Source organism: Rhinatrema bivittatum, chromosome 13 (genome assembly GCF_901001135.1).
Source record: "Rhinatrema bivittatum chromosome 13, aRhiBiv1.1, whole genome shotgun sequence".
NCBI lineage: Eukaryota > Metazoa > Chordata > Amphibia > Gymnophiona > Rhinatrematidae > Rhinatrema > Rhinatrema bivittatum.
In genome coordinates, this window is record NC_042627.1 from 22,363,776 (window position 1) to 22,374,412 (window position 10,637).

At 41.9% G+C, this 10,637-nt stretch overlaps 1 protein-coding gene across 8 annotated transcripts; it reads right to left on the minus strand.

The window, feature by feature from the left end:
* Positions 1 to 916: 916 nt before the first annotated feature.
* Positions 917 to 7,885, minus strand: SENP8 (SUMO peptidase family member, NEDD8 specific). 8 transcript variants are annotated; one of them, XM_029575881.1, is made up of 4 exons: positions 7,637 to 7,720; positions 4,487 to 4,554; positions 4,180 to 4,335; positions 917 to 1,740 (listed from the first exon to the last, which is right to left on the minus strand). In XM_029575881.1, the coding sequence occupies exon 4, from the start codon at positions 1,732 to 1,734 to the stop codon at positions 1,090 to 1,092; it is 645 nt and encodes a 214-aa protein (XP_029431741.1). In that variant the 5' UTR covers positions 1,735 to 1,740; positions 4,180 to 4,335; positions 4,487 to 4,554; positions 7,637 to 7,720; the 3' UTR covers positions 917 to 1,089. The 8 variants fall into 8 exon arrangements, with proteins under 8 accessions (XP_029431741.1, XP_029431740.1, XP_029431744.1 ...); XM_029575880.1 differs by lacking the exons at positions 4,487 to 4,554; positions 7,637 to 7,720 and adding an exon at positions 7,729 to 7,885; XM_029575884.1 differs by lacking the exons at positions 4,487 to 4,554; positions 7,637 to 7,720 and adding an exon at positions 7,729 to 7,865 and having other exon boundaries at positions 4,180 to 4,279.
* Positions 7,886 to 10,637: the final 2,752 nt, after the last annotated feature.

Genomic DNA, 10,637 nt, shown 5'->3' on the forward strand with positions numbered 1-10,637 from the left:
CATGGAGGATTACTTATACTAGTCTTTATTGAAAATGAATGACATAAAATTGATTCTGGTAATGAAACACTTCTAGCACGAGCGCATACTTCTGTTTGTGCACCAGGCGCAAACAAACGTATGCCGGATTTTATAAGATAAGCTCGGCTACGTAGCCGCGCGTATCTTATAAAATCCAGGGTCGGCGCACGCAAGGGGGTGCACATTTGTGCGCACTGCCTGTTCCCTCTGAGGCCGCTCTGAAATTGGAGCGAACTCGGAGGGAACTTTCCCCCCACCTTTATTCCCAAAGTTACGCCTGCTCGAGGCAGGCGTAACTCGCGCGGTCTGGCTGCCGGCGCGCCAGGTTCCGGTCCGGAGGCCGTGACCACGCCCCCGGGCTGGAACCACGCCCGTGGCCACACCCCCGGATGACATGTCGCTGCAACACGCCCCCCGACAAGCCCCAGGACGTACGTGCACCGCCGAGCCTATGCAAAATAGAGTCAGCGCACGCAACCCTTTGAAAATCTACCCCCTAGTGAATATGCCTGAAATAGTGTTGCATATAATTGATGCAGTGTGCATGCAAATTTATCTCAGGTATATTCAGTAGGGATATCCTGAAACTCTGACCAGTTTGTGGCCATTAAAGATGTGCGGTTCTTTATCCCTTCTCTACTCTTTGATATGTACCTCTTGTTAAACTCTACATAACATTTTGCAAGAAGAGCATACAGAAATATATAAAATAATCCTAAACTCCATTCTGGTGCCACTGTTAGCCAATAAATGTATGTTCCTGAACCAGAGAACTTTCTAGGAGAAAGCAGCTTTTCTTTACAAATATTATTACAAAAGAAAGTCATTTCTTAGTCAAGCAGCAGGTAAAAGAAAAATGTAAATCTTCCTAGACTAATTTAAGATAACACAGTCATGCAGACTGGAATACTTTTATTCACAAAATTGAGTGGACAAAAAAAAGAGAGACATCAAAGCAGTAATCATACATATAAGCACCTCCACACATTTACTGAAAAGTCAAATGACTCTCAGTTAATCACTGGCCACTAGAAATCAAAGCAAATGCTAAAAAGAATTCAATAAATATCACTTTTTGGCTAGGGTATTGATGAGTTCTTTCCATTCTGTCCTCTTCCGGGTGATGTAAGGAGGGGTGAGTAGCTGCAGCAAAGGCTTCTTCTGTCCTCTGAGATGCTGCTCACACAGGGCCTCTGTGATACAGATCACATACATTCCACAGTCATAGCTGTTTTGCTGAGATGGGGCTTGCTCCTCAACAAAATCTGCTTTGCCCAAGAAGGGTTTAAGTTTTTCTGCCACCTGCCTGGCATGCTGACTGTTGCTCCTACTGTAGGAGTCATAGTGAGCAAATTTATTTGTGTCCTTGATATAAACAAGCAGGCTCCAATGGGTGCCACCTGCAGCCTGGTTAGAATTGTCATTGATGGCAAAAAATACCACCCTTCTAAGAGGAAGTGCCAATGGCTCAAGAAAGAGGGCCATCTCCTCCTGGCTGCCTGCACATTTGATGAACTGAGTCACTTCAGGGCTAATAAAGCAAGCATCCGTGGAGTGGTCTTGAAAACGTTCACCAGCAAAATACTCAAAGGCAAATCCGATAATGTGGTCATTCAGCCAACTGGGTGGATCCAGCAATGAGACATCAGACTGGCGCAGCAAACTGTCCATGTAACTCAGAACAACAGGGTCCATTCTCAAGCCAACACACATGAGATGCTAGAAAGTAAAGCAATGGAAATGAACATAATCCAGAAACACCACCATTTCTACATATCTAAGGAAACAGCAAGACTTGCATAATCCAAATTGTAGAGGGCCTGGAAGACATAAGATACTATTACAGTGTACACTCAACATGTTTTATTATGCTTTTCACATGGAGATCAAAATTTAAAGTTAAGAAACAACCAGCACCAAATTACATTGGCTTGTTCAGTGGTTTGTTGAGGGATCTTTCTTCCTAAGCATATTCACATTTATGTTTGTTACTAGCATTAGCTCCTTTTATTAAAGCATGGCACCCCCTTCCCAGTTATTTCAGTTAACTCTCTGCTGGGGTGGCAAAGAACATTCCCATTAAATACTCATCCCCTATAGACTTTAACTGCATTTATACCAGTGGTTGCCAAACTATTTCCTTCCAAGAGGCCCTCTGGCACCTCACTGAAGTTCATGGCTCATGAGACTCTCCTTAGTAGTGCTGGCAGTGCACGCCCGCTGCAAGTTAGGGAACTCTGAGAGGTTTATTCTGTTCATCCTGATAGTAGTGTGGGTTTCCACTGAGCATTTTAGGGTGCCTGTGATAATACCTTAGTACCGCACTAAAGTAAGGATACTCAGGCCCTACCCTGTTTAACCACCATTCCCTCCACATAGCTTATTGTTGCCACATACATTAAAGAACATCAGTACCTACACTGTGATTTCTGCTACTAACATGTACCATGAAATGCTGACTGACCTCTCCCTCCCAGGCCTAGATTATTCTTTCCCAGTACCTCCTCACTATTTTCTCTTTCCACTCGTTTCCACCACTTCTCTACTTTCTTTCTCACCCCCAAGTCTGCATGTGACCTCCACCAGACTGGTACTGTTGCTCTGATCAGCATCATACTTTGGGAATGGCTAACTTTACACAAGAGCTTACAGGACCAAGAGTAAATTAAAGTGTTTCTCAAATATTGTTTATTTATAAATTTATGTATTTATTTTTTATATATCGACATTCAACTTAAGTAATCACATCGGTTTGATATATCTATCTACAATACTAGGTGGGTTCCAATACATCCATATTCAGTTACAAAAAAAAGAAGAAGTTAAAAAGACTGATTTTCAGTGTTATGATACAATACACTCTGAACATTCTGAAGTTAAAAAAATATAGAAGAAATTAAAAAAAAAAAGCCTCCTATGAATACAATGACACCAAGTTGTGGGTTGGTAAAGAAACTCCTATAATCTGGCTGCTGGCCTAAACCAACCTTCAAGCATACTTTGCTTGGCAACAGCCCTATCACTACCCTGAACCTCTGGTAATGCCTTGTTCAGAAGTGTCATAAATGACCTCCCACAGAATGGCATCGGATTATTTTGAGCGGTGTGAAGGATATCATTCTGACATAATCCATATACTTCAAAAGTATCCAGGGTGTGTGGGGTAACCAAGAACCCTGTGCCAAATATAACTGTTCCTAAAGGGTGAGGGAAAGCTGCTTAGAGAATTTCAAAACTATTTACAAGAAAAATGTTTAATCATTGCAGGATATATATTATTTGTAAATGAACCTCTGAAAATGTCAGTTTGGCTAATTGTAAGCCAGTAGACTAACTAAAGCCTCTAAGGGTTGCAGGACTTGTTTTCAATACTTTCATTCCAGCTAGAGCCAACAGAAGTGCAGAGGCAATGGAGCCAGTAATGGTTCAAGAGGAGAAGGATTGTTTCGGGGTGTAACAAACACACAGGCCGATTCAGTAAAAGTCGCGGGAGAGCGGGCCAGCGCAGGCCACTCTCCTGTGCGCATGATTCAGGGGGCAAGAACATGCAAATTAGGGCCTGCGGTAAAAAGAGGCGCTAGGGACACTAGCGCGCCTTTGGTGCCTCCTTTTTGACAGGAGCGGCGGTTGTCAGCGGGTTTGACAGCTGATGCTCAATTTTGCCGGCTTCGGTTCTCGAGCCCGCTGACAGCTACGGGTTCGGAAAACGGACGCTGGCTAAATTGAGCGTCCGTCTTCCGACCCGTGGGCCGCCAGCCGATTTAATTTTTTTTTTTTTTAATTTTGAGGCCTCTGATTTAATATTGCTATGATAAGTCGGAGGGTGCACAGAAAAGCAGTTTTTTCTGCTTTTCTGTACACGTCCCTGGTGCTGGCCAAAATTAAAATGTACGGCTTGGCTGCACATTTTACTTTCTGTATCGCGCGGGAATAACTAATAGGGCTATCAACATGCATTTGCGTGTTTCGGGCGCTATTAGTTTCGGGAGGGTTGGACTGTATAAGGGGTAAAGCTAGCGCATCAAACGCGCGTCCAAAGCCGGGCTAACACTGTACTGTATCGGCCCGACAGGATTTAAGGAAGGGAAAGCGTGTTTATCAGAATTCACAAAACTTTTCAAATGACCACAGTGATAAATGCAATTTTATTTTCTCTACCTGCTAGAGGAGTTCAGCATTAAAATTCATTTCTGTATGCTTTGCATCTCTTTACTCAGGTCTGGTGTGAGGTTTGCTTCTTTGCCTTTCACTTGACGAGCTGGCAAATGGGAGGGGAGTGTGAAATCAATTCATTCTAGCCACTGCAGACTCAGACTGCAAACATATATAAAGATGAAATCTTTTAGTTCAAATGAAAAATCAGCTCTTTTTGGTAAATTTACAGATTCACTGTAGAGAAGATGGATTCCCATTCCCATAACCCAGACTTCGGTGGAGCGTCCAGCATGTGATTTTTCATACTTACTTCCTGATTCTATTGTAAGCTCCAATCATGCACACACTGATTCTACAAAAGCACTTCAGAATATAGATCTAAAAATAAAACAGGGCAGGGTTGGAATACTCTAGTAATAACAAAAATTAAGTAGTCCAATGACTAATGCTCTGAACTGTAAATTAGAAACTCAGAATGGATTCCTGGTTTAATTTCCTTGGGTGCATTCACAGCCTTTTTACAAAGGAAAGCCAGCTAATGCTCTAATGATGATGCTTGTTGGTCATACAAGGAGCTAACCAATGTACTGTAGCTCTATGAGGAGCAGCAATTTGCTCTTTTTTTTTTTTTTTAGTGTATAATGAGGAGCAGCAATTTGCTCTTTAAGGTAGAGGAAGTTGAAATAGTATTCAGCCTGCACAAGAAAACTGAGTACTGTAGAAACTAGAAAAATTGTTAGGGGCCATGCATTATAGTCTTTTGATGCTCTCCACAAAGAAAGTCTGATCTGCTTTTCAAGTTAATATCAGTACAGGGAACCCACTATTCTAATAAACAATAGAAAACAGAAGGTAATTTTCAAACTTTTTCTGTGAGTAAACAACTATTTACCCACAAAAAAAGTCCCACTGAAAACTGCACTGCAGATAAAATTACTCATGCTGTTCACAGCATATGTCCTTTCACCCATGTTAGGAAAGGAGTGGGGTACAGTCAGGGATGGAAAAGTCCACATGGACTTTCCGTGGGTGCATCTGCTTCACAGCAATGCAAATGTATGTGCTCAGAGTGCAGCTCCATTACCTGATGGCCCACATTTTCAATGAAATGTCTTTGCAGGCCTGCAAGCATTGTATGCTGTTTTAAAATTGCCTCTTAAAACTTTTCATTGCAAACTAGGATTAACAGCCACTTTTGGAAGAGTTGAGGGCAAAAATATCTCTTAGACCATGTACTTAAAATATACAGGAAAAGTTAGGGGATAATTTAGAGACTGGGGAGAATCATCAAAAGTCCCAGTAGTTAGACAACCGGTTACCTTTGCAACCAAAAGAAAACTGCATCCAATGTGTACTGTTTAGTACATCAAAACATTAAAAGTTCACATGTGCACTGCTTCAAGTATTATATAGCTTGTTTTTATTAGCATGTGGGTAAAGAAAGTGTGTGTTGAGATTCAGCACACTTTAACTCATGTCTTATTACATGGGGCCCCACTGTGAGCATGGGAAGAAACAAAGGGAGTATACACACAGATATATAAACAGTAATAATTTCACTGTGTTAACGGTAGAGTAGATATAGTAGGACAGGAAAAATACTGTGTGCAAACTTTGTATACATTATATCAGCATTTCCCAACCAGTGTACCATGGCACACTGGTGTGCTTTCAGATCAGGTGTGCCACTGGAAAGTCACCACTGCTTGCTGCTCAAATCCAGACCAGCACCTGGGCTCTGCTCTCAGCACCTTACAGCAACAAGAATCATCAGCGATGGCTCTTAAACATGTAGGAGCTCCTTTCTGAGAACATGTGTAATCATGCATGCTTCTTCCTAGCAATATCATGAGCCCTGGTGCAACATGCAGGACATGGATAGCCTGGTCCCGTTTTGTCTGGCACACATAGTACCTCTTTATCTTCTCCCTCTTGGGCTTCTATTTTGAGTCCTTTTAGCCTGTCTTATCCCTAGAGTGAGCCAGGGAGTGTGTACTGAACACTAGATATAACTCATTGAGTGTTCAGCACATTGGTAGTGGAGAAGCTCTGGCAGCCACATGCAACAGCCAAGATAACTAAATAAGCTGGTTGCACACATCACACAGATTTCTCCCTCTTCCTGCACTTGCATATAGCAGGAACTGGCCCTTTGTAACGAGTTAATTTTAAAATTTGGAAGAGAGACTGGTGGGGCTTTTCTAGCTCTTCTTTTGACTAGATTAGTCCTTTCCCTGTCTGCAGTGCCTGCCCTGAGGAGGGTTGGTGTGCCATGCTATATTTTATAGTTAATGTAGATAAGCCTTGGGCTTGAAAAGATTGGGAAACATTGTATTAAATGGTACCATGGACCAAGTAATTTTGAGCAGATTATACCAATTTTTAATTGATATCAGATCAATGTAGTGATGTCTCTGGATATGGGCACAGCTTGTTACCTTGAATGGAAATCTTATAATAATGAGGAGATAAGTCTGATTTAAACTATCATTTTGTGTCTTAAGTGCTGATACTAACTTTTCGATCACAAGACACCCTATATTCTTTGTCAACCTGTTCCAATGTATTCCGCTCCTGAGGCGACAGTTCAGTTCCATGTAAACCGGTGCGATATGTATTGTATACAGGAACATCGGTATATAAAAATTAAAAATATATAAATAAAATATGACAAAGCAGTTCACTTTGAATCAGTAATGAATACCCTTTCCAGCAGATGTCATCTTACACCCGAAGCCGTCTCTCCATACTCCCAATAATGAAGTTATAACTGCTCTTCAAAAACGTTTTTCCCCTTCAAAATTCCAGTACCATTACTATTCTGCTTGCCAAATGCATGAGCATGTCTTCAAACTTGGAGCCCATAGATCTTTTTTAATTCTGAAAAAAAACCCCTAAATACTGAATTCAAGCAAGCACCTGCTTATTTTATGGGTTCAGCAAGTAAAACCAGCTTTACCGACAGCGCCCGAGAGAGGTTCAGTGACTTTATGTTCAGTAATCAGGTGTAGCTTGCTTTGGAAGGAGGGAAGCAAAAAGGGGACTCAACTGCAACTTTCTTCGGGCGGGGACACACACGACACCCTCCCCCTTATTACCGCTATGCTTCAGTACCCCTACATTCACAGAGCCACAATGGCAATGCTCGGGCTTCACGTTTCTATGACAACCGCCGGCCCACAGCTCATCGGTTACAGAAATGCGTTCTTTCCACCTTCGTGAGCAAAAGAACCAAGCACCGGTTCACTCTGGTCTCATCAGAACGGCTCCCGATCCTGGTGCTCTCACATCTTCTGCGCCCCCCAGTCGTTCACCAACATCTCGGGCCTTGAAACCCCATTCAGCGGCTCCAGCCCGACCGTTTCCCCCTCAACAGCTGTGCGCACATTCGCATCATGGCATTAAATAAAATAAAAAAAAAAAATCCTATCTACAATAAAGATAATTAAATATTTCTTACCACCCTCAAGTTATATTATATGAACCCAACGTGGTTTCAAAACATAAATCTTCCTTGCTCGCTATAGCCAGGAAAGCCCGGCGCTCCCTTACCCCTTGTAGAGTAACTGCGCAAGCCCGCAGAGAGCATGCGCAATCTTCGTCACCGCGAGTCCGGAAGCAGCGGTTGAATTCCAACAGGCTCTCGCGCGCAGGCAGCCCGTGACGTCTCTCTGTTGGCGCGCATGCACGGAGCACCGCCTCCTCCTCCTCCTCCTCTTCCCCCCTCCTCCCCCCCTTTCACCTCTCCCTCGCCTCCCTCCCTTCCTCTCTTTTTACGGTGTCGGTCGGAGCTGAATGTAGAAGCCTGGAGGAAAGAAGTCGTGGCTCGTTGTCGGCGACAGCGCGGTGGAAAAAAAAAAAATCACTGCAGGAAAGAAATAACATCCCGCCTATAGATTTAAAAAGAAGCTCAGTTTGGTGGGGGGGAAAAAAAATCGCCTTCTTGGCAACGCTGGCTGGCGGTGGTTGTAGCCCAGGATCCTTTCCAGGCGGGAGAGGTTGTCTTGGACTCCCCCCCCCAGATGGTTTTAGCCTTGTTCCAGTGATCGGGTCAGGAAGGTGGCCCTTTGCTCACATCACAACATTTCGCATATGTGGGGAATTTGATCATGGTAGGTGGGTTACGTTTTATCATGAGTTGTCTTTCACCATTTTTTTTTGGCACATTTTGGATCTATACAAGGGGGTATAGAAAGCTGGATAAGTGCACTGCGGAAATAAAGATCGATAGATACAGGAACAGATGACTAGTGTTTCTGTTTTTAATTTCGTTTGCTTGGAAATAATTTGTGGCTTTGTGCTAGTCTCCAAAGAACTTCTTGCTGGGAATGAATGTTTTTTTTTTTTTTTTTTTGGAGAGATTTCTTTCTTCTCCCACGGGCAGGATTTTGTGGCTGATTTCGTTTCTAGTCCCGTTTTAGAGCATTTTTTTGACTCCTACAATGTTGGGTGGAATGGTAGAGACTTTGCCAAATCCATTCTGTTTGCTCGAAAAAATATATTGAGATGGATAGCCGACAGATTCAAACTAAAAGTCGAGCTGTTTTTGCATGATCGCTGCTGGAGCAAATGCATGCGTGTTTTTTGTGTTTTTTTTTTCTTTCCATGTTGGTTTACGCCAGCCTTTATTGGCTCTGACAGTTCCCTCTGCTGCATTAAGCGCTGGTATATTTCACCCCTATCTCCTTCTCGCCTGACAGCCTCAGCCCATTGGGCTGTGATTATTTTATGCTAGACTGGAGGCGCGATGGTTAGTCCAGGGTATGTGAAATCAGGGCAGTTGTAGCAATACTTATGAAACCCTTTGTGCCTTTTGATGCATTTCTTGGGGATGGGAAGAAAGCGGGAGGAGCTTTGTGTGATGGAAAAAAGGATATAAGGGGAAACTGCAGAATGCAGGAACCTGCAGCACACTGATGTCATCATTAATCATGACATCTTACTGTCGGGGACAATTTGCTAGATATCCAGATCATTATTGTTTCCTATCAGGATGTCAAAAAATGGATTTATTTATAAGAAAACTATGTTCCCCATGCACTTTTTTAAAAGCCCACATAGCAACTAGCAATAATTGCCCTATATACATTAAGAAAAATATTACTGTATAATTATATTGCTGAAATGTAAACAGCTCCCCTGCAGTTAGCCATGATTAAAATTGTGACGGATTGCATTGTGCACAAAGAAATGGAGTTGTTTTATGCTGCCCTGTGAAATGTGATATTCTAGCCAGTTCGGGCTGTGAGGGTGCCCAGCTAGCTAACCAGTATCTTCAGAATTTGAACCTTAAGAGGTACTCTACACTGAGCTAAAGGAGCTGCTCCCCTAGTTTAGCTGAACTAGTCGGCGAATACTATAGCCTGGGTGCTTATTCTCTGCCACCTTACCGTGTCACATAGAATAATGAAATCCGACATGTGAGAAGTATTTTGTCACACTGTTATACAGAAGGATTGCCTGCAGGGGTTTAGAGGAATGTTTGGGGACTGCTTATAAAAGGTTTTCAGTAATAACAACCCAAGAGTAACATTGTGAATTTAAATGGGGTAGACATTATTATTCTTTTGAAATATTACATGGCACAAGTAAGGTATAATTTTTTTATGGCAATGTTTTTTTTTTTTTTTTTTGAAGCAGGCATATTAGAAGCATGCAGAATTCAAATAGGATTTCTTTGGTGAACAAAGCTAGGGAGATGTATATTAAGTTTGCTAATTTAAAGTGAATGATAAGAGAAACTCATAATAAATATAATTTTCTGGCTTTCTCTATATGTAGCCTATATAGTAGCCCTGGGGTGAAAAGGAGAATGACTTACTCATAGTAGTTCCATAAGTGTTTTGTTTTACTGGTCTTACATATTGTCAATGTATATTAATGCCTACATTCAAATTTGTGTTATCCTCTTTGAAGTGTCTGAAAAGTGGAGTATAAACAAATAAAATACATTTTGGACATAATCAGTATAGCAGAAGAGGCAGCAGTAGAAAGCAATCATGTAAAGAGAAGTTCCAGAGTATTAGACATTCTGTAATGGTTTGCTAGGAATGGAATTCTACATCATTTTTATTCCCTTTCAGGCCTTTTCAGAAAAAGTGTGTAAATGCTTGAACAAGGCTTTATTTATCACAGCATCCGGCTTGCCTTATCTTTGATTCCTGGAAAAGCCAAGCTTAGAGATAACGTGCGTTATGATAGCGATTTACTTATTTTATGCAGTGACTTTATATCATGACAAGAGATAAGATTTGTGTGTTTTGTAACTCTTAACAAGTGATACATGGATGGATGGATTTTGGATTTAATTACTCACTTTTCTGAGCCCTTGCTCTAGGCAAGTGGAAATTCATGTAAGGTAGATATTTCCTAGTCCCTGAGGAGGCTTATACTCTAAGGGGGTCATTTATCAAGCCTTGGTATGGCTTCACCGCACAGTAAATGTGTTATTTGTAACCTAA